The sequence below is a fragment of the Agelaius tricolor genome, unplaced genomic scaffold (assembly GCF_023055355.1).
Source record: "Agelaius tricolor isolate 1412-34295 unplaced genomic scaffold, bAgeTri1.0.p SCAF_1, whole genome shotgun sequence".
NCBI lineage: Eukaryota > Metazoa > Chordata > Aves > Passeriformes > Icteridae > Agelaius > Agelaius tricolor.
Genome location: NW_027269261.1, coordinates 43,413,154 through 43,436,140, shown reverse-complemented (window position 1 = coordinate 43,436,140; position 22,987 = coordinate 43,413,154). Strand labels below are relative to the sequence as shown.

The following is a 22,987-nucleotide window of genomic DNA, read 5'->3' as shown; positions in this document are numbered from 1 at the left end:
TTTATGTGGGAAGGGGCTCCTTGAAGGTGGTCAGGTCCAGCTCTCCTGCCCTTTAACAAGGTCACCCAAATCCGGCTTCCTAAGACCATGTCCAGTTGGGATTTGAGTATCTTCAAGGATGGACCCTCCACAATCTCTGCAGAAAACCTGTTCCCATGTTCAGCCACCCTTGCTGAAAGAAAATTTTTCTCTTCTTTTAATTAAATTTCCCATGTAGGTACTGCTAAATGTAAACCAAAGGAACAAGCCAAAGGATTCTTAGCAGCAAAGTCTGGGGAACAGAGCAGATTTAAGACTGGAGTCCCTTACTTGCAGCTATCCATACTCCTGGCACCTGGTACAAGTGCCATCCTCTCTGAAGCCCCTGGGGTGCTGGCTTATCCTCAGCATGAGGACTCTTCCCTTTGGATGTGTTTCTGTTTGCCATCTGCCAGAAGAGCCCAGATCTGTGCCATGTCCTTCCAGAGCCGCAGTACCCGGAGCAGCCCGTGCCCAACCCCGTGCTCCTGTGACACACCAGGGAGCTCCTCTTGCTCTTGGTGCTGTGACACACCAGGGAGCTTTTCTTGCTTTTCTTGCTGTTGGTGCTGCAGCCAGGCCCTGTCCCACCCTGCAGAGGCTGCACTGGCATCTGCAGGAGGGCACCTTCCAAGTGAGTCCCTTGCACTTCAGCTTTGTGCCTGCCTCCAAACACAACATCTTCCCAGTGAATCAAAAACTGCTTATGGATCAGTGGCAGCACACCCACCGAGGGGATCCTTTGGGGAAGAAAGCTGATCATTACTGGAATGCTCCAGGGAAGAGACCAGTGGCAGTGGGAAGACAAAGGCAGGGCAGCAAAGCAGTGGGGAGAAAGCAGGGTGAGAGCAGAGAGGCCCTTTGGCCATTCCTGCCATTGTAAATTGCTTACTGAAGCCACAAGAAGAATTAAAACCTCCGACTAAACCATATTCCTACAGCTGATATCCTGTAGCAGGCCTTCACTGAGCTCTGAAGAGAAGGTACTTGCAGTAAACACAAAAACAATGATCCAGAGATTGACATCAGTTAAAGAAAAATTAAGCAATGGTGAAGCCAAATACTTGACTTGTTGGATTTTGCCCCTTCAAAACTTCTTGTTACACAGTTTAGGAAATATCGCGTCCAAGATATACTAAGGCAAAAAAGCAGGTGAAATTATGTAAATGAAAGGTGATGGATGGAACAGAGACAGGGTGAGCTATTGAGGCCAAGCTGCTGCACCTGCTTAGAAATTTAATCTAGTCTTAAAGCAGCCTGGCCTGGCAGAAGCTAAAAGGAAACAGGAATTAAGGCCATGGCCACATCCCATTTAAGCTTTCACACCTGTAGTACACTACCCTCCCCTGGGCCTGTTACACCCCTCTGGCTCCCTGGCTTAGCCAAGCACAGGAGTTCTGTGTTTTATAAACCCCTCTGACTTCCTAAAACTCTGTCCTGCATCTCTTGCAGAGCCGTGTTGATGCCAAACGATGGCAGAAAATTAGCTTTGTCACTGCAATGGATGCAAGCAGTGCAGTATCTGTAACCCACAAAATTGTGCCTTTGGGCTTACTCCTGACCCCTGAGCTACTCTCTCATCTTCCCTTCCTTCCCTTCCTTCTTGCAGCAAAGTTAAAGAATCACTCACGGAATCTAGTTAGCTGTGAATTTACTTTTCATCTTCCAGCTAGTTGCAGGTATTTCCTCCCCACCACCACTATTCCTCCTCCTTTAGCTTGTTTGTGGTCCAGTCAGGGCTGCTGCTGGTCCACGTTCAACCTGGAGTGCAGGGTAGGCGAAACACGAGCCTGCAATCCTGTACTCTGTTCTGTCCCCGCACAGGTTAGAGAGGACGAAATTAGAATTCCTTACGTGCAAGGAGTGCCACCTAACGGCCTGGTGAAGGATCCCAAAGCTCCACACAGCGCTCCTGGGGTCTTGGCTTTTTTTTTTTTCCATACAGGAGCCTATGAAATCACACACACATATTTTCACATATAGTGAAATGCAAGTCTCTTTCATGGCCTGTCTGTCCACAAACCACACTTCAAAGGTAATTTTTATGCAGAGATTTACATTCATATTTTTAAAAATAGTTTATTAAATCCCAAGGCTTCAAGACAGCTGTAGTAATCCAGATGCAAGTAAGAACTTGCATGTAAAACTGTGGAGTGTAAAACTGGAGTGTAAAACTGACGAACACTGGCTGTCTGTTAGGGAGCAGCTGCTGGAGACCAGGGGTTGCACTGCTGCCTTCACCACATCAGGCAGCAAAAACATGCTCACAGGGGGATGTGGGCCAGCTGTAACCTCACGAGGTCACCCAGTCCAACCTTTTATGGCCTTTCAATTTAAGGTGACAGGTTCCTGGCTCCACACTCTGAGCAGCAGGCCCTGCCCTGCCTGAGGGGCCTGCTTCCACCCCACTGTAAATAGCCTCCTCATCAGCTTATGCACAGGCATCAGGGTTGAAGTGGCTGGGAGAATACACTTCTTCCATGTGACCCAAATATGCCAGGTGAGAACAAATAGAGGTTGGACTAAAGAAGACATGAATGCACACTGTTGCTGTTAGAATGTGTTCTAAACCAGACTATTTATATTGCATATCTTCTTGCAAGATACTAATACATTTTAGGAGCCCTGAGAAAAATTCTTCCCACTGCTTCATCAGAACTCAAGTGTTACGAAAACTTCCTAGATAACATTTCCATAACGTAAAAAATACTTGCTAACATGCGACCTTCAGGATTTCTCGCTGATAACCAGTTTCAAGGCAAGTGAAGTGCAGTCTCTTATGATAATAATGAAAGGGCCAAGTAACCCCCACTTAGGTAGTTTTAACCTCTGGAACTGCTCTCTGAATTATCCAGAGCAATCCTAGCAGGTCACCACAAAATGAGATGGCTTTTTCCTTTGGTTTGCAGAACCTTCTATTGACAAAATGCACACACACACTTGACCCTCCTTCATAGCTGCCTTGCCTCAAAAATCGAGTCTATTAACTTGTTTTTCAAGTTTCCATTCAGGCAACTTACGCTGCATTTCAGTGAAGTGGGTTTGTTCAAGGCTCACTGACAGCATGTGTTGTTCCAGGCAGTATCTAAACTCACTCAAGGACAAAGACAACTGATAGAGAGGATGGAATTTCTCATCTTTGACCCAAATTGAGCAGCGTATTTAAAAAACATACTGGTAGTCATTGTTATTCTTTTGGGCAGGACACTGTATTCAAGCACAACATTTTACAGAAACAGCATTTGTAGTAACATACCCAAAATGAAGGTGGCCATGACCCATTAGTAACAGCCTGCAATAAATAGTAACTGCAAAGCCTTCCTCTCTGGATAAAAGAGATCCTAGTCTTAGAATACTTCCTTGTAAAAACACATGGCAGAGGTGCTATTTTTCCATAGCTAATCCAGAATTGCTCAATTGTTTGGACAATGATCTATTTTAGGACGTGTATATGAGGGACAGACTTGCCTACAGCTTAAGCTCATCTTCCCTCAAGAGGCTACACTATTCACTAAATTCTTCATTTGTTTTCTGTTTGTTATTCAAATGAACAATTCAGAAGTAAAAGAAGACATTAGGAAAAATCCCCACATTTAACAATACCCACAATCCTTCTCCTTTACTCACATTTGTCACAGTAGGAAAGTCAAATGAGGAAACTGCAGAGAGCAATTTTAATGGAAATACCTCTCAAAAATGCCTTATGATGTGAGAGATGCTTTGTGGTGCAACTCTCACCCTCATCTAAAAAACATAAGATAATACAAATATTTATTGGTAGTCCTGTCCTTGAAAATGTCAAGTATCACTGGAAACACTGATAGATGGCTGCAGCTTTAAGAAGGAAGTATGGAAAATTAACACGGCAAAGCAAGTTTTACTATCAGTATTCCTAAAATTTTTCACAGAAGTGCAACAATAATGAAACTGTTTTAAAAACAGGATGGAGAAAGCAGCAGTTGATGCAATCTGTACTCACCAGCACCTGTTTTTACAGGGAATTAAGAAGGAAAAGTGTTAATACAGAAAGGCTCTAATAAACAAGACTGTTATATACAGGTGAACCCACTGGTTAGTGACACAAAACGGCCAGGCTTAGTGGAAATTTAAACTTCAGTAACAATTTATTCAGAGTATGCAAGAACAAAGTAATTTACATTAAACTTCTGTAGTGCCAATATTTTTTAAAATAGGAAGCATTTAAAGTGAGTTAAGAGAGCAGCAGTAAAACTGTAAACATGTACAGCCATTGAAAATTACAGTAACAAGATATAAAACTATTTTGTTTAAAAGCTATTTATATAAAACAAATTCAATCAGTTTCACTGATTGTAAGGAATCACACTGTTTAATGCTTAACCCATGAAACACCTTAGTGCACCAAGAGAACATTTCAGGCAGCTCACATAGAAAACACGTGGCTGGCACTCAACTTCTCATGGCACAATGGCTTTAGTACTCAACTGACTGGCCTGCTAACCATGAACCTGGCTGGCTTCCAGAAGAAGCAAAATAAAGACTGGCAGGTAATGTCACTTTAATCCTAATTTGTCCTGTCTAGCACTTGAAGGAAGTTTAACTGGGAAATCATGAAAGCTTTTATGACATGTCCAGGAACAGTCTTTACCAGTATTCCTAGCAGCATTCTACACAATTTTTACTTACTACTGTGAGGATATGGAGGTCAGCTACATTTTAAGTTCCATTTCAGAACAGGCACCTGGAGTTTAACCACAGTTAAGCAAACCCTGAGCAAAAATTACCTTTCAAACAATGTTTCCAGCCCTGGTTTATCTTTTTAAGAAACTTTCTGCTGTTCTACGAAAGACAAGAATCAAGATGTTCATTTATTTCAGATTCCGAAACATCAGTCTCACAGACAGGACAACTGACTCTTCTCTCCTGCCTCACAGGATTGCTAGGACTTGCAAAGGACTGTGTAAATTCAGCTCTAGGTTTTGTAGTTGTAGTGACATCAGTCCCCCCCTTTTTGTTGAAATACTTTTCAAAGGCAGTTTTGTCTTCCTTTTTCGGCCATTGCTGCAGCGTATTAACACGTTCTAACACATTCTTAGATGCACCCTGAGCTCTTGGGGTCTGCTCCAAACAAATTCGTTTTGGTGACCAGCTAGAAGATGGCATAGCCCTCTTGCCAGCTGGTGAGCCTTGGCTTGATGTTCCTTCAGCAACACGAGCCATCCTGGCAGGCAACCCCCAGTCGTTCTCATCATCTTCTGTATCAGCAGCAGAGGGTTTTGGAAACTCACGCTGTAAAGCTGAGCTGCTCTTCTCACTGGCACCATTGGTACGAAGCGGAAAGATGCTGCCATGGGGTGATTTTTCCAGTTTAATCTCCTTTTTAGGGATTGGTGTTGTCCTTACTGCTGAACGATGCAGTGAGCCGTGTGCTTCACTGTTTGCAGTGGAGCTGCTGGCGTTGGTGTTTTTCTCTGAAAGCACACCGTCTCCTCCTCCAAGCCGATATCCCGTCCCACTAAAAGGAGTTGGGTCTTTGCAATCACCATGCATTTCTGTCTTGCCTGCAAGATCAGATTCAAAAGAAGTTAATAATTTTTTCATTAAAAAATCATGGGCTTATTATTTGAGGTGCTTCACACACAAAAAAAAAAATCAGCTGCTTGAAAATAATGCATCAAACAAAACTTTTTGCAGACAATTCAGTTGAGGAGCAGCCTAGGAGTGCACAAACAAACAGGTCCTGTTCTTTGGCTACGTAACAGCAACATCTAAACCAAGCTTATGGAGTGTTGGGTCCATATTCGTTTAAGAAAACATCTGGACAAAAATCAGTTCAGAAAAGAAAAAAAAATTATAAAATACCTTTGTTAGTTGACTTGAAATGTGGAGGTTTTGCCGTCTGAGTTTTCTGCTTGGACTTCTCTGAGAATTTGTCTGGCTCCTTCACTTTAGTGAACGTGCCCCCACAGGTCTTTAGATGTTCATCCCACCAGAAGTCATGTGCAGAGGGTGCTCTGTTCATGGAGCGCTTCACGTACCCAAAGTAAGGTGCTCTGTTCTGGCAGGGGCCATTGCATTGCCACCAGTGCTGGCGGTACAAATTAATCTCATCATAAAAATTGTGATAGATCTGCGTTAAAAAACAAAAAAGCAAACCCACAAAAAAACAGTCATTCATGAAGTTACAAATTTTATATCACTAGCTCTATAATATTTTTTAAATAATCTATTTCCATTCAATTCCTTCCACTGCTGCTGTGATTTTTATATTAGCAGTTAAAAGAGCTAGACCTGAGTAAAATTTGATCAACGTTTAGCTACCATTAAAACAAAGCTTTAAAAAAGAATGTGGAGGAGTACGTCCTGGTTGCAACGGCAATAAAATCAGTTTGGAAATTTATCTACAATTTCACCTAGAAGATGAACTGTTTAGAATGCATTGCAAACAATACCAGTAATGCATTCTCCTTTCAGCTATTACTTTAATTGATCTTATTAGACACATTATTTTTAAATATTAACATAAATATCATTACCCTCTATTGACATAAATCTTGACTACACTTCACATGGATCACTTCTTTCCCTGTTACCATTTAAGCTCTTTCTAGTTTACCACAAAAAAGCTTAAAAGAAAAATTCTTACAGACAACATACCTGAAAATTACATCACTAACAGCTCACCACATCATCCTCAACCTGTTCCCACCACCACTATCCCCAACAAATAACTATGGAACTAGCACACACTTGGATGCAAATTTGTATTGGTACCAACTGTGGAGTGTCTGATAAGAACATTACTTATTCTGCACCAGTCAACTGAAACAGCAAACCAGGAAGAAAGCTCTGTTAAATCAGGTGGAGAGGATTATTCTTACTGTGACATTGGCTCCAGTCAAGAGATTAATGCGACGCATGTGCTTGCAGAACTCTGGTCCGTGAGACTCACGATCTTTGTAGTTATGAGTAACAAAGAGCAGGGCATGGATCATTTCGTGCAACAGTGTCTGCAATGATGCAACCATTAGACAGTCACTGAAAAGCATTGCACTTTCAGTTTCATGGTTGAGCTGCAAGTATTTTACTCTTCCACATTGATTGTGGTTACTGATCTTATCTTTGATTATTCACATATTTGGTCTGGGTCCTAAAAACATAACTGATCTATCAAACCAAATTACCCCTATTCCCACATCACTAAAACATGCTGCACAATGTCACTCCAATAAGCAGCATTCCAAAAAAAGAGACATACTCCTCAAACTTAAATTACATCTTTAAAGACATCATGCCCTACATACCCCCAAAAAAGAGCCACTTCTGAGCAAGCTGAAACTCGACAGCATTTCTGTTCTTAGGCAAATCTGAATGTTCAGCCAGCTCAAAGCAGCAGCTCTGGCAGAGGCCCAAAGAGCAACAAAATGTCACGTTTAAGTCATGTCCTATATCCTTATTTTCTGCTGTTGGCCTTTTAGAAACTACAGTCCACGTTTGCTTTGACTATTAAAGGATAATTTAGGAGTTAAAAAACTTGGGGTGTTTTTTTCTCTATATAAAGTCAATAAAATAAACTAGCTACTTTAGACTTCTACTTGGATTTGCCTACTTAGAAACATAAAACTGAAGATTACCATGGTACTGCAATACAAGCCACACAAACCTAACAGTAAAGCCACCACTATTTCATGACATATAAGTTGCTGCATAAAAGAATCCCACGATGAAACCTAAAATGTTTGTATGAAGTGGGGGGGTGGGCACAACACACTTTATGTGCCGGTTCATGAGCCACCTCCAAATACCTCCACAAGGTCCTTCCTTGGCCGCAGCTTTAGAAGCGGCTCACTGAGACGAATGGAACACAGCCCACTTCTCTCGTGGTATGAACAGATACCAGCAGAGCTGAAAGGAAAAGAAGAAAGAAAATATGACAATCTATTTGATTTTGTAGCACATGAAAAAAACTGAGAATTTAAGTTAAAATGCCATCCCCTGCAAACACATGCTAGGTCACTTAGAACATGGAGTAAAATCACTTTGAGTAGTTATTTGAAAAACTTAGCATTGTTAAGCAAAAAAAAAAAAAATTCCACAAGTTCCTTAGAGTAGAAAAACCTGTTTTGAAAGCAGAAGAATATTTCTTTTAGAACTTGTGATGGACTAAAATACAAAGCACGGAGGCTAGAGAGTCACAGCAGCAAACGCTGACTTAATTGCTGGTTGTTTCAATTTCACTCCCCACCCTTCATCAACTTTTGGCTCATACTGAATCTACATATACCTCCACTTCTGTGCACTAATCCTTTTTTTGTCAGTGTTAGTCCTACTGAGTTAGTTCTCTATCAGTGCAGTATCCAACTATTTCCAAATGCCTAAAGAATACTGCAGCCAGCAGAGGATAAGAAGTGGCAGGACTCCAGCTGCCAGCAACTGCATCTGCTGCAGAACTGCAGACTGCACTTCAAAGATTCCTGGGTTTGTTTAACCTCAGCTTTCTTCTATACCCCCCTTCCTAGCCCATTCTACATTTTTCGAATATACTATTATTGGTTGATATTTGCCGATCTGCCCTGCAGTAAAACTATCATAAAGACTGAGAACCAGAGCAGCAACACGAGTACGTGAGGTTTCCACACACACCATCTAAGACCAAGTCATTTCTTCCATTCTAACATCCCTCCGGCTTGCCTGCACGCCGGGGAAAGCCACTGATGGCTGCTAGGGACGGCAGATGCAAGGCAAGGGAGACAACGACAGCGACCAACTCCTGTCCCGCCGTACGGGCTCTGCCAGAGATGCGGAACATCCCCGTGCCCGGGAAGAGAAGCCATGGCACCAGCAAGGCGCTGGCGGGGCACAGCGAGGAGCAGCACAGTGACAAGTGGCAGCTCCTCCCCGACACTGGCAGCCACACGCTGCGGCTCCACGGGTGCCGGCCCTTCCCGCCGCCCCCAAACTGCGCCCGAAACACAAGGATCGGCCTGCCTGCCCGGCCGTGCGACCGCCCCCAAGACAGGGCAGCGCCGGGAGCTCGGCCCCACAGCCGCGGTGCCGTACCTGGTCATGCGGGGGCTCCAGGACACCGTGACAGCCTCCAGCTTGCCCCAGAAGAGCGTCTGGTTGAAGTGCACGAACAGGCCATGAACGTCGGGGCTGGGGTCCAGCAGCTCCCACGCCTCATCCACCACCGACAGCGGGCGGAAGGACGAGCGGTACGGAGAGACATCAGGGCGCTTTGCTGCCGCCGCTGCCGCCGCCTTGTCCTGCTCTTCCCATTCCCTCTGCAGCCTGAGCGCCAACAAGAAATCCTCGTCCTCCATCCCGAGCGCGGCTGCCCTCAGCCGGCACCGCCGCCACCGGAAACCGCAGCACCGCGGCGCACGCGCAGCACTGACCCGCGGGCTGCTGCCGCCGCGTCCTTCCGAGTGCGCGCGCCGCCGCCGCCGTCGCCTCCGCCCCTTCCTTCCCTTCCCTCCCCTTCCCTTCCTTTCCCTTCCTGTCCTTTCCTTCCTTCCCCCCACCCCGCCCGGCGCGGCCCCATCGCGTCACCGCTGGCAGCCGCTCCTGCCGCCGAGCCGCGGGACGCAGGCGCGGCGCGGTGTCGTGTCCCCGGTAGCGGCGGGGCGGGTACCGGGCGGCGGCGGCTGCGGCGCGGACATGGCGCTGTCGCTGGGCGAGGGCGGTGGCGGGAGCCGGCTGCGGCGGCAGCTGGAGTCGGGCGGCTTCGCGGCGGGGGAGTACGTGAAGCAGCTGTCGCAGCAGTCGGACGGGGACCGGGACTTGCAGGAGCACCGGCAGCGCATCCAGGCGCTGAGCGAGGAGACGGCGCAGAGCCTGAAGCGCAACGTCTACCAAAACTACCGGCAGTTCATCGAGACGGCGCGGGAGATCAGCTACCTGGAGAGCGAGATGTACCAGCTCAGTCACATCCTCACCGAGCAGAAGGGCATCATGGAGGCCGTCACCCAGGCCCTGCTCCTCCAGGCCGACCGCGACGACCCCGCGCTGGGCGCCCGCCGCGCCGCCGCCGCCGACCCCTTCCTGCCGCTGTCGGCCAAGGACGCGGCGGCCAACGAGGAGGGGCGGCAGCGCACCCTCACCACCCTCCTGGAGAAGGTGGAGGGCTGCCGCGACCTCCTTCCCGAGAGCCCTGGCAAGTACCTGGTCTACAACGGCGACCTGGTGGAATACGACGCCGACCACATGGCGCAGATCCAGCGGGTGCACGCCTTCCTCATGAACGACTGCCTGCTCGTGGCCACCGCCCTGCCCAACCGCCGCGGCGCCTACCGCTACGACGCCCTGTACCCCCTGGACGGGCTGGCCGTGGTCAACGTCAAGGACAACCCGCCTATGAAGGACATGTTCAAGCTGCTCATGTTCCCCGAAAGCCGCATCTTCCAGGCTGAGAACGCCAAGATCAAGAAGGAATGGCTGGAGGTGCTGGAGGAGACCAAGCGCAATCGCGCCCTCAGCGAGAAGCGACGCCTGGAGCAGGAGGCGCTGCCCCGGCCCGCCCCGACGCCCCCCGAATCCACCAACCCCTTCGACGAGGATGAGGACGAGGAGGAGGAGGATGAGCCCTCCGCTGAGGAGGAGGTCGTTGACCTCTCACTTGAGTGGATCCAGGAGCTGCCCGAGGACCTGGATGTCTGCATTGCTCAGCGGGACTTCGAGGGGGCGGTGGATCTCTTGGATAAACTGAACGAGTACCTGGCGGACAAGCCCGTGAGCCAGCCCGTGAAGGAGCTGCGGGCCAAGGTGGACGAGCGCGTCCGGCAGCTGACGGATGTGCTGGTGTTCGAGCTGTCCCCGGACCGCTCGCTACGAGGCGGGCCGCGGGCCACCCGCCGAGCCGTGTCCCAGCTCATCCGCCTGGGCCAGTCCACCAAGGCCTGCGAGCTGTTCCTGAAGAACCGGGCGGCCGCCGTGCAGACGGCCATCCGGCAGCTGCGCATCGAGGGCGCCACGCTGCTCTACATCCACAAGCTCTGCCATGTCTTCTTCACCAGCCTCCTGGAGACGGCCAGGGAGTTTGAGACGGACTTCGCCGGCAACAACGGCTGCTACTCGGCCTTCGTTGTCTGGGCGCGCTCGTCTATGAGGATGTTTGTAGATGCCTTCAGTAAGCAAGTATTTGATAGCAAAGAGAGTTTGTCAACTGCGGCAGAGTGTGTCAAGGTAAGAGAGTCCGAAGAGGGGGGTGGTGGGGCACAGCAGATGAAACAAAGGCTTCAAAGCTTTAAAGTCTCTTTTCTAACTCTAGTTTAGTTGTTGACTCTTGTGTGTGTCTCCAGAGAGGTTTTTTGCGTTGAAAGATTAATATTCATTTGAGGTTTGTTTGTTTTTTTTCAGTTTAACAGAGGAAAGCCTTAAGGTTATAATACCTGTCAAGGAAAACCCTGCCTTTATCAAGAATACAAAATGTGTTGATTCTTAATTTGCCTTTAACTAGTAGGAGGTCCTAAAATTTACATAAGCCACACCTGAATTATAAGTACTTCAAAATTTTCTCTTTGTTTTCCAAGGCTGTCCTTAGCTACATTTTCATACTTTTTTTGCAAGACTAACTTTCTCAGGTTATGCTTTCTTTCAGCTGCTAATTGGGAGGGGGGGGGAAAAAAAGCTTATGTATGTGGGTTATATAGTGAAATTGTCCAGAGTATTTTTGACAGCCAGGGTGTATCTTTCAGTTACTAATTTCTCGTTAATGAGATTCTTAAAGCACGAGAAGTAAGTATGAGTAACCCTTCTCAGTTTTCTGAGATACATTCGATAAATGTGTAAAATGTAAAGGGAGCCTGCGTAGTAATAACAACACAGTAATAACCATAACATTGCTTTTCTTCTTATCCCAGGTGGCTAAAGAGCACTGCAAGCAGCTGAGCGAGATTGGACTGGATCTCACCTTCATCATTCACGCTCTCCTGGTGAAGGATATCAAAGGTGCTTTGCAGAGCTACAAGGATATCATCATCGAGGCCACCAAGCACCGCAATTCTGAAGAGATGTGGAGAAAGATGAACCTGATGACTCCGGAGGCTCTGGGGAAGCTCAGGGAGGAAATGAGGAGCTGTGGAGTGGGCAATTTTGACCAATACACCGGTGATGACTGCTGGGTCAACCTCAGTTACACTGTAGTAGCTTTCACTAAGCAGACTATGGCCTTCTTGGAAGAAGCATTAAAGCTTTATTTTCCAGAGCTGCATATGGTTCTCCTGGAGAGCCTGGTGGAAATCATCCTGGTGGCTGTCCAGCATGTTGACTACAGTTTACGCTGTGAACAGGACCCTGAGAAGAAAGCATTCATTAGGCAGAACGCCTCTTTCCTTTATGAAACTGTCCTTCCTGTTGTGGAAAAAAGGTTTGAGGAAGGAGTTGGAAAACCAGCCAAGCAGCTACAGGATCTGAGAAATGCCTCAAGATTGATGCGTGTAAATCCGGAAAGTACCACCTCTGTGGTGTGAAGTGAACCTAACTGTTCCCGGGAACGAGGTGGCAGCACTTACTGAACATGTTGTACATTGAGCAGATGAACTAAACTGGGGTGTTTTGAGTCCCTGAAAGATGCAGAACTCTTGTCTGCTACATTCCAGAAGCTGAAGACTTTGAATCAATCCCTGCAAGCATGCGATACTTTACTTGGTGGATGGGGTGTAGGGAAGTGAGAAGGTGGAGGTCACATGTCCTTGGACAGCATATCCTGAATGAAAGGCTTGTGTAGTATTTGTGACTTGGGAATTAACTGTAATGCACAAATTTTGGCCAGTTGTTTGTGAAAGTCTTACATACATGTACAGCAGATGGCAGGAAAAGATCAATTCTCATCATGTCACTCTAGCAGTTCCTTTTTAAGGCAGTGTTCTGGTAGGAGGGGAAGTGCTGAAGCATTCCCAGGGTGTGGTATTCAAGAAGGCACATCCACCATCCAGATGTGACTCAGCACTGCAGATAAATGACATGGATTTGCACAATGTGATTTTTGTGGTAGCAATGCAGACTTTTCTTTAACGTTGAGATTATCTTCATTCATTTCAGAGGCATATTGAATTAAAAATGTTTTTATTTGGGTGAAAGGGCTTCTTCTGTTAAATAAGCTGGCCTGTCAGCCTAAGTTATAACTGTCTGAAAACAAACCTGCTGTCAGAACCATTAGTTTGCTTCAAGAGAAGTGAGAATAAATTGCTTCCCTTCCTCTTTGTGTTCCTCTTCCATGTTTTCTCATGGATCTAATTGGGGTCACGTCCATTTAGTGAAGTGTGCACTGTTGCTTGAGGTGCTGCCACAAATGCATTATGGGCTGTTGTCTCCTGGTTGGAACCATAGTGAAGAGGCATAAATGCTCTTGAGACATGCAGGGCAGGGAGAGGGACTGAAGGGACTGTTTCATTTGGAAGAAATGGAATGCCAGTTTTGCTATACAGAACCAACACCTGGTGAAGAGACTGTGAGGCTTTTTGTAAGAGATGTGAACTTTGAAATATACACTGTCTCCTGCAAGAGCTAGCATCATTTCCTGTAATACAGCAATAAGCAAGAAGAACTATCTTTTTTGCAGAAATCACAAGGATTTGGTTGGCAATTTTAATGTTGATGGGAAAAGTTTATACAAATGCTCTTATGTTTGGATTGAATGGTGTTGGCTGTCTCATGCAGTGTATGCCTGTGAAAATAAAGTAAGCCAAGTCTTGTGTCAAGGCTGGCTTTGGAAAGGTGTCAGCTTCAACTTCTAAGCTGTGCAAACTTCTTCTGCTTCTGTGCAAACTTTCTTAGTTGTGAGAAAATCATGTTACAGCTAAGGGACCTGGTGATCAGTCCCTTAGAAAGCATCCTTAACAGGAATAACAAAATATCCTGTTCCTGTAGCACTTTGAAATTAAAGCTCTTGCAGGTTGTATCATGGTCATGAATGCCTTGTGACTGCCTGAACAAACAAAAGATATCTCTAATTAAACATTCTGCATAACTGTTATACTGAAGCTTCTTAATTTCTCCCTGTTTTCATAATGCTAGTTTAGTGCAGTTTCCACTTGAGTGGCTGGGTTTTGTTCTCTTGCTTTTTGGATGCCTTTTGAACTGTCAGATTTTGCAAAGCATCCTTTTGTCTCTGCTCACTTGCTTTTCAGTGTTTGGGCCTTTTGCTAGAAACTCATAAAGTCATACAAAATGTTTTTAAAGGGTAACTTGTTGCTCCCAGCTTACATTGATTGAAAACCAGTGAATAGGTCTACTTTTATTGTAAGGGAGAGGGACAGTGAGTTAGAACTTGTGTAACATGTTCTGTCAAAGAGAGAGAGAGTGTCCTACTGGTGTTATTTCAGTAGTGAACTCTTTCTGATATCAGAACCTGGTGAAGTATAGCAAAGTAATACAATCTCTGTCATCTATTTAAAGTGGGAAACCTAATCTGAGAAATACTTTCAAGTGAATTATAAATGACAGCTCTCTGTGGTGATGGGTATTTTGGAGGAGAGGGAGAAGAGATGGTTTTTTGGGTTTTTTTTGTGAACATGGATATATTTCTTTTTATTTAACAGCGGAAGAAAGCAGAATAAATACAGATGAGCCTTATCTTTGTGTGTGTGTGTGTGTTTGCAATAGAAGGGTTAGATCTGGAACTCTAGACTGATTATTGTGATGTTTGGTGATTTTATCCAAGAAGCTGGATTGTAGTTTCCCAATTCCCAAGCATTAACATGAGGCTGACAAGGAGGAGAGCCCTGTTCATGCTTCTATTGTGAGCTGGTGTAGCTTACCCTCAGCAGAAGATGAAATGTAGAATGTAATTTTGCCACATGCTCTGTTATGCCTCTGTCACTGAGCCCTTCATCAATCTATTCATGGCACACTGAGCCTGCTGATTTTGTTTTTGCTGCCATCCATGGAGCAGTGGGCTTTCACCGATGTTGGTTTTAATGCATCAGGGAATCTTTTCCTTTGAGTCATCAAACATCATGTTCTTGTGCCTGTCACAATTCAAACAGGTGTGGATTGTATAAACTGCTATAAGTGGCATTGATATTTTCTAACTTGTGACTCTAATTAAGTCATCATAAAAGAAAAACTAACATAAAGAAAATGGTGTGGAATTAAACTAAACACTCTTTTATGTTAACTTGGTTAGCAGAGAAAAATCAGTGTGTGCTGAGTCATCGTTAAAAAAATTTCCCTTTTGGAATGGCACTTTCCTTTTCCTGAGCTGTACACTTGTGGCAATAGTGTTGTTCAAGTTGGGATTTGCAGTAACTACTGAATGATATTTGCAGTAACTACTGAATGAACTAGTTCTGCTAATTTGAGAAGGCACTAATATTGGGGTTTTTTTGAGACAACTGCATATAAAATCTAGTTTCCTTTAGGTGCTGTGGCAAAATTGTGTAAAATGATTTTTTAAAATTCAGGTAAATTTATGTATTAGAGTTTAATGCAATAACTTTTCTGACCAGTGAGGACCATGTATTAAAACTTTTGTACCTACAGCACTAGTGGTGTATTTGTTTTGATCATCAGAAAGAGGATGTTGGTTTGAAGTTGGAGTTCCAGTGAAGTCAGAGAGCTTCAGGTGAGTCCCTTGTGAGGGAGAGGTGAGCAGCAGCCAGCTGATGAAAGCCAAGTGATGTCACTTCAGTTACATTCTTACAAAGTCACTTCAGCGAGGTGAGGCTGGAAGAAAATGTTTGTGGACATAGAGAGGCTATACTCTAATCTGATGGGACTCTGTGTGTGTGTGAGATGGATTATCAACACAAAGGCACCGTAATGCTAAAGGGTTTCTTATCTTCCAGACTTTTTTGTGTCTGGAGTCCATCCCTACTTACCTTGGGTGCTGAATGTGTAGTACAGCCTGTGCCCTCACTAGGTGGAGCTTTGTGCACTCAGCCGGCTGCGAGCAGGCCCAGGCATGGAAGCTGTGCTGCCCTGCAGTGTGGCTTGGCAGGTTTTGGGTAGCATGCTGTGGGAAGAAGATGCTACAGAAAATTATCCAGATGTTATGTTCAGGTCTTTTTCATTCCTTGGTAGTGGTTGTGTTCTGCACTTTCTAATTCTTGTACTGTTCGTTTTTTAGGTTTTCCAGTTTTCCTGAGGTGTTTCTGTACCTGTGTTTCTGCAGGTGTCCTCTAGAGTATCTCACCTTTCTGCTTTTCTTTAAGGTGGGTACCAACATGTGACTTGTGTTCTGCCTGAAAAACACTGCTACACTTCAAGCCCCTGCAGAGATGTAAAAAGTTGCTTGTCCCAACTGCAGTTTTATGTCTCATGTAAAATCTTCAGATTAGTGACTTCTCAAAGTCAAGTTTGCGTGACCTCTGGTCATTTTACTTCAATATTGGGCTGAAATTCCTATGCAACTCCATGCTCACAGTGCATGGTAGCAGAGAAGGTCCCCACCACCTGTCATTATAACTTACACACTCTTTGTATTCCCTTTACTGCCCAACTGTTTCAATTGAACTGGGTTACCTGTTACTTAAAATTATTCATAGTTTTACAGACTCTTCAGTGTATTTTCTCTGATGAAAATCAAATCTGGCATGGGGCTTATCTGCCAAGCAGCTCTGTGATCATAGACATCTTTCTCCTCACAGGTTCAGGTGTTGTGATATGCCTTCAATCCCTACAAAGTCTGAGGGATAGTGGAGAGAGAAACACCTCAAACTGGGGAAAATAGATTTATGTCATTTATGTCTTCAAGGGGTGTTGACTGGAGTAATAGATGAGAATTTGACTGAGCCACCTTGGACACAGAGTTGTTACCTCTTGTGTATTTAGGAAACTTTGCTTATACAGCTTCAGCAGCCTCAACATGCTCTGTAATACAGTTCTCAATTTCAGGGTTACAAGCTGAACTAGATTATCTGCTACAGATGTGCTCAGTTTGACACAGCAGAGATAAAGTACTGGCAAGTGACCTGGCCTGTGCTGACCACTGAGCAGTAGTGCCCTTCCTGGGGCTTCACATGGCTGATCAGGGCACTTTTAAGGCAATTTTAGATCACCCATCTGAGGGAGGCCCTGTGGTATTTATTCTCTCTCCCTCCCCATGCATAGCCACATTCCTTTTGATGGGCAGAGTATCTCACTTCCCACCCAAGTGGCAGATACTGTGGGAGGATGGAGAGGAGCTGCCCCCAAATTTCCTGAAGCGAGCTGCGGTGGTGCAGGGCCGCCAGCGGGGGTCCCGCGGGAGCCATGCACTGGGGAGCCTCCCCTCGGTGTTGTGGGGAACCCCCTGCAAGCAGACACCATTGCATTCCATCTGCTCTCACCAGCCACTGCAAGAGCAAAGCTGGTACAAAAGCTGAGAGATTGATCTCTTCGTGTCAAGGCAGGAGCTGGACCCTGAGGCATCGTCTTAGATTGCCCAAAATACAGTGTGGCTCTCCAGCTTAGGGAATCTTGTTCAGGTGTGCTAATAATATCTTGGCATGTGATTAGTGAATGCAATGCACCAGGAAGGTGGACCAGGGAGAAGAGTGGGCAGTGTTAACTTCACTGCTGCTTGGCAAAACCTTGGAGATGCTCAGATTGATGATGTTTTCAAGTTATTAAAAAAATAATAAATTAAAAGCATACGGCTCTTCATCTAAGACACATAGTTCTTCCTCTGTCCTCCCAGAAGCTGATCCTAACAAAATCAAGAATCTCATGAAGGTAAGAGAGACTTAGTCAAATCCATTGTGATACAAGGCATGTGAATCTAAACACTGCAAACCTCGGCAAAATTAAAATCTGAAATTCAGACATCCTCCAAACTGACTGGGATGAGGGAAAACTTTGCCTCAGACTCTTCCAGACTTCTGGACTTTGAGTTCTCTGGACTTTGAGTCATTCCTACTGTTACTCAAAATCACATTTCACAGACAACAATCTGTGCCAGTCATACTAATGTGTTTTGCTTTGCTTTGTTTTAATTATAGATTTACAGCACTGCAGCAGTCTGAGGATTCCTGCTATGTTGATTTTCCAAACCCAATATTCACTATAGGAAGTACCCCAGCTCCTAGCCCCAGCTCCTACAGGATGGGATTGTCAGGAGAGTACTTGAAGCTCTGCAGAGAATCCTTCCTTCCTCAGGATTCAGTGAATTTTTCTCTCAAAATGCAGATCTCTGATAAGCAGCTTCTGCTCTGCTTTATTTCCCCCTCACTAACAATTGGCAGGATTGTTTGTTTTCCCACTCCACAATATAACCTCTCCAGCAGAGGTGCCAGACTCGCTTCGTGGAGGAGGGATGTCAAATTGAATGTTGAGTTACAGCCTGTACATCTGTCCTAGCACAATTCAGGCTGTATAACTGCCTGCCTCCTCTTGCCATTGACAAAGTTGATGGGGAGGAGGGGGACTGGGAGGCTTGCAAAGAAAGATCTGTAATCTTTGTCCCTCTGATGTCCACCCAGCAAGGTGCTTAAATACACACTGAAGATGCCCCCCTGAATTTGGGAAGCCCACTGCCATAGTCAGAGGCAATTAGATCCTAAAGTGCTTTTCACTAGTGGAGGATCAGTAAATTCCTTTTGAAATTTGCAAAAAACAATTGGCAAAGAAGGGATGGGAGAGCAGCACCAGAGCAGCAGCACCACATAAGCAAACAAAATGTGTGTTTCTGGGACATCTCAGCTCTAGTGTGACAAATGGTGGGCCCAAACAAAGCCTGCCCTTTCTTAGGTGGGAACAGTAGGGTCCATAAATCATCAGTGCTGCAACTTTCCAGGAGGCAACAATAACAGTGTTGGACATGCTAAAATAAAGTCACTTCATCTGACTGGCTGTAATAGGTGACACCACATCAAGGGGGAGGAATTGCCCTCGGGAAAACGATGACACTTAAGGAAGGGTGCACATGGAGCCTGGATCACCTGCTGTTCTGAGATGTGGCTCCACCTGAGCCTGACGCCAGCTCTGGCTGGCACTGTCCCAGCCTCCTGACACACACCACCCTCCTTCATTTTGCCCAATTCCAGAACCTCCCGTGGTGAGCTTTTTCCTCCTGCTGTCCACTGGCCTGAAAGAGGCCTCCTCCCTGCTGGCAGGATTAACCCCATCCTGTTTGCTTGGGGACAAGAGATGTGTGCAGGGAAAAGAAGGCCCCGGTGCCACCACCCTGCAGCTTCACACCAGATAACCTCTCTCCTGGTGTGCCTCTAATCAGTCACTAGTTTTTGTCATCCACTGAAGTTTATTACCATTTAAATAGCCTTTCAGCCTGAGAAGTCCTGTGGGGTTTCTGCCTCTGCTGCCTCATGCCTTGTGAAATTAATTCCTGTAAGAACACGTCCTCACAGGAAAATGGTAAGAGCTCAACTAAGCTGGTTTAGAAACTGATTTAAATCCCCACAAGTCCTTCTATGGCCCTTTAGTTTGGACTGGGGCACTTTCTATGTACACAGCTTGGGGTAAAATATGCTTAGACTGGAAAGTGCTTATTTCCAACCAAAATTACCACACTGAATCCTGCGGTCTGGGGCAATCCTGCTGTTTTGAGTACTGTGAGCAAATTCCATATTTAACTCAGCATGTGTTTTTAGGCCTTGAAGATTTAAGGGCCAGACTGCAAATGCCTTTAATCAGGAAGCAATTAATTGCACAGATTTCCTCCTTGCAGCCAGTGTAGCACTCAACCAGGTAATACTCCCTATGAGGCAGTGGCTCATGCCTGCACACTACTTTTATTACTGTGCATCTCTGCTAATTAATGTGGTAAGCCACGTTGCTACAGGGGGTTCAGATAAAAGGTATGATCAGTTAAGATAATCTAAAGATAGCTTTAAGAAGAAATATCAAATGGTTTGCATTCCTGATGAGCTTTTTAATTTTTTTTTTTTTCCTGAAGAAAACTTGCAAGAAGGATTGATACTTTTGATGGAAGTCAAGGACCTGGTTTTGACTTCAAGGGTTGTTCTAAGTAATTTGTAGTCAAGCACACTCAGCTGGAGCTTTTTCCAGAGAACCATGGTGCTCACGCAAGACCAACCCCAAGCAGAAAACACCTGGTTTGTATCTCTTGCTCTCACCTTCATGCAAAGGATCCCAGTCCTGGTTCTCCATCAAAAATGATGCTCAGCTTCACTTGGAGAGAAGAGTATGGGGAGCTGGGGGACATGTTTAGCCCTCATTGACAGTCCCTGGGCCAGGACACACACAATGTCTCACAAAAGAGGAGGGTAAGGCTTAGCTGCCCCTCTGCCCCCCATTCAGGCCAGGGCCATTGCTCCACCTGCTAATGCTGACACCAGCCTTGTTCACTCTCTCAAACACAAGTCTCACATCCTTCCTGTCCTACATGCTGGCTATAAAGAACAAATTCCCTCATTATGCTATTACTATAATTTACTAGCAGAAACCTTTCTCTCTGCACACACAACTCTTCATGTTTGACTACTATAATTACATTTTCAAAGTTATAAATAACACGTTAGCCTGGTTTATGTGTTCATGCAAGTCAGGCTATAAATTGGCAGATGAATGAAATTAACTGTCTCCAGAATTCACATTCCTGTCACTTATTCAATTATTTGATCAACATAATTGCTCAGAGCAAGAGCTAATTGGAAAATGACATGCATTTACCCTCTCCATAGAGGAAGAGAGGCTTATCGGGTATTTTACTGCAGGCACTTTCATTACTTCCAATATTCTGGAAGAAACTAAGGTTTTAAATCAGTCAGGCCCAAACACACACGGCTTTTTTTTTTTTAGCCAGATGCTTCTCCATCCCTAAAATAGCTCCAGTGTTTTGCAGTGCAAGGGTTTGAACACGCCCATACTGCAGCACACACAGGTATCTTGGCACATATGTATGTGAGCTGCAAGCCAAGCTTGCCTCCGGGTGTCTGCAGCACAAAATGTGCTCCTGCTCTGTGTATCTGTATTCATGCTGGTGCTGCAGCTATATGTGTTTGGTTCTTTCTGTGGCAGACTCCCATCCCTGGCTGCTGATGCAGAGAATATCAGTTGGCTGAGGCTTGGCTGTCAGGAGTAAGAAAGGCAGAAAGTTATTTTTTCTGTGCTGCTGGTGTAGAAAAGAGCGTAAATCCCCACCTTGCCAGCTCAAATCCTACATCAAGGTTACAGCTTGAAACACCAATACCTTTCAAATGATTTTTCTGTCCCTTACCTCACCTGGTTAACACTCTGAGTTTGTTATTATATTTTCTTATTTTGTTAAAATCTAAGAAAGGGGGGCTAGAACAGAGGGGGGATAGAAAGAATCAGGATGTAAGAGACTCAAATCCTAAACTGGTCCCTCTTTCCTTTATTAGCTCTAGCATTGTTTGGAGTTGGAATATTTCATTTGTTTAAATAAGAGACAGGCAAGCAATTTTCCAAGCTGTATGGAAGGGGAGGAAGCTCATCTATCAATGCCAACAGTTTGCAGCCTATTCTCTGCAGGCCCTGAGGGTTATCTGTTGGGGAAAGGCAGCTAAGAAAATCAACCCTGTTGCCAGTTGCCTTAAATTTGTGACAGATGGTCTGCACCTCTGTTGGACAATATTTGGGTCTGCAAATTAAAAATTGGGTAAAACCCAGTGTGTTTTCCTCCTGCTACCCATGAGCAGTTCAACCATCAAGGTTTTGTGTGCCTGGAGAGGAAGCTCCAGAAGTGGGCCATGGAGCACGTGAGTGAGGAACACTGGGGCAGCTCTCATTCCCTGAGGTGTAGCAGTGCTGCTAACTCTGCACAGGTGGTACAGGACAGCTCTGGGAAACTCGCTGTACTGTGTGCTGTGTCCGAGGGGCTAGCACTGCCTTCATTTGATGACTAGAGAAGCAGGAGGGCAATTTTTTAGTTCATCCAAGAGGAGATGAAGAAACTAAGCCTATTTTTACTTGCAGCAGGACATGCCTGATATTGGAGTTTTCTTAGAGTAGGAAGCAAAAGTATCCAATAAGGAAATAAAAATACCCCCACCATGCAGTGCTTGTGTTCGTGTCCCAGTTGTCCCTGGGAGAAGGAGAGTTAGATTAATTAAGTGCCTATAAACAGAATTTTGTTGTGGTGCTTAGTAGGATTGCTGTGCAATTTGGACAAGAGGGACGCTGAGGGCATCAGGTGCCATTCCTGCTCACAACTCTGTGACACACACGGCCACAGCAAGCCCCAAACAAGGACGAGATGCCAAGGTTTGGTGTCCTGTCAGTGACTCCAGCCAGTGGAAAACTGGCCTCAGAGGGCAAAGCTGTGATCCCAGAGCTGTGGCTAAGGGAACAAATCAGTAACCTGACGGCGCCACAGGACACCGCACACGGGGCATGCAGGCTCCTGTTGCCAGTTCTAGGCACAAAGGGAAAAAAACCCCACCAAGATGCTGTGGGAATCTCTGTGGGAATCACGGTTAAAGCCGGGCACGGGCGTGCAGGGAAGTGGCCGCTCCAGGGCGCCAAGGCAGCAGGGCCAGCAGAGGGAGCCCGCCGCTGCCGCATCCCGGGATCGCCCTAAACCCAGCCCAGCCCGGCCCAGCCCGGCCCGGCCCGGCCCAGCAGCTCCTCATCTCCCCCGCCCGCGCCTTTCCCAGCCCCGCATGCAGCCTCGCAGTCCCCCAGAGCCCCTGCATCCTTCGCACGCCGCTCCGCATCCTTCAGCTCCTCCACTGAGCAGCCCTGCGGCCTTGGATCCCGCAGCCCTCCCGCCCAACGCTTCCCTGTGCCCAGCGCCCAGAAGCCTCCCCAGCTCGGTGTCCCGGCAGTCCCACAACCAAGCACACCGGCACCTGCATCCATTTCTGTAGCCCTGCAGACCCGCAGCCTAGCACCAAGCCCCAAATTCCCAAATGCCCGAATTTCAGCATCCCCACATCCCAGCAGCCCTGCAGTGCCCACAGCCCATCATCCAGCACAGCACCAAGCTGTAAATCAGCCCCAGAGCTGCACAGCTCCGTGTGCCTGCAGCTCGGCCCCAGGAGCTCAGCATCCCAGCCCAAGGCACAGCAAGCGCAGCCGGCACAGAGCTGCTGCTCCTGGGTCAAGGCTTCACTGCGGCCTCTGCCCT

The 22,987-nt window shown here is 46.2% G+C and overlaps 2 protein-coding genes across 2 annotated transcripts; one reads left to right on the top strand and one right to left on the bottom strand.

Annotated features, from left to right (window-relative positions):
* Positions 1-4,117: 4,117 nt before the first annotated feature.
* Positions 4,118-9,444, bottom strand: SPRTN (SprT-like N-terminal domain). Its single transcript, XM_071431734.1, has 5 exons — positions 9,058-9,444; positions 7,803-7,902; positions 6,879-7,007; positions 5,860-6,127; positions 4,118-5,558 (listed from the first exon to the last, which is right to left on the bottom strand). The coding sequence occupies exons 1-5, from the start codon at positions 9,318-9,320 to the stop codon at positions 4,837-4,839; spliced, it is 1,482 nt and encodes a 493-aa protein (XP_071287835.1). The 5' UTR covers positions 9,321-9,444; the 3' UTR covers positions 4,118-4,836.
* A 3-nt stretch (positions 9,445-9,447) lies between these two features.
* EXOC8 (exocyst complex component 8) lies at positions 9,448-14,571 on the top strand. Its single transcript, XM_071431721.1, has 2 exons — positions 9,448-11,181; positions 11,859-14,571. The coding sequence occupies exons 1-2, from the start codon at positions 9,658-9,660 to the stop codon at positions 12,465-12,467; spliced, it is 2,133 nt and encodes a 710-aa protein (XP_071287822.1). The 5' UTR covers positions 9,448-9,657; the 3' UTR covers positions 12,468-14,571.
* The last annotated feature ends 8,416 nt before the right edge of the window (positions 14,572-22,987 follow it).

Coding starts and splice junctions, on each gene's coding strand:
- SPRTN (XM_071431734.1), bottom strand. CDS start 9,320: ATGGAGGACGAGGATTTCTTGTTGGCGCTCAGGCTGCAGAGGGAATGG. Junction 7,008..7,802: donor CAAGGAAGGACCTTGTGGAG/GTATTTGGAGGT, acceptor GCATCATTGCAG/ACACTGTTGCACGAAATGAT. Junction 5,559..5,859: donor TTTCAAGTCAACTAACAAAG/GTATTTTATAAT, acceptor CTGATCTTGCAG/GCAAGACAGAAATGCATGGT.
- EXOC8 (XM_071431721.1), top strand. CDS start 9,658: ATGGCGCTGTCGCTGGGCGAGGGCGGTGGCGGGAGCCGGCTGCGGCGG. Junction 11,182..11,858: donor CTGCGGCAGAGTGTGTCAAG/GTAAGAGAGTCC, acceptor TTCTTATCCCAG/GTGGCTAAAGAGCACTGCAA.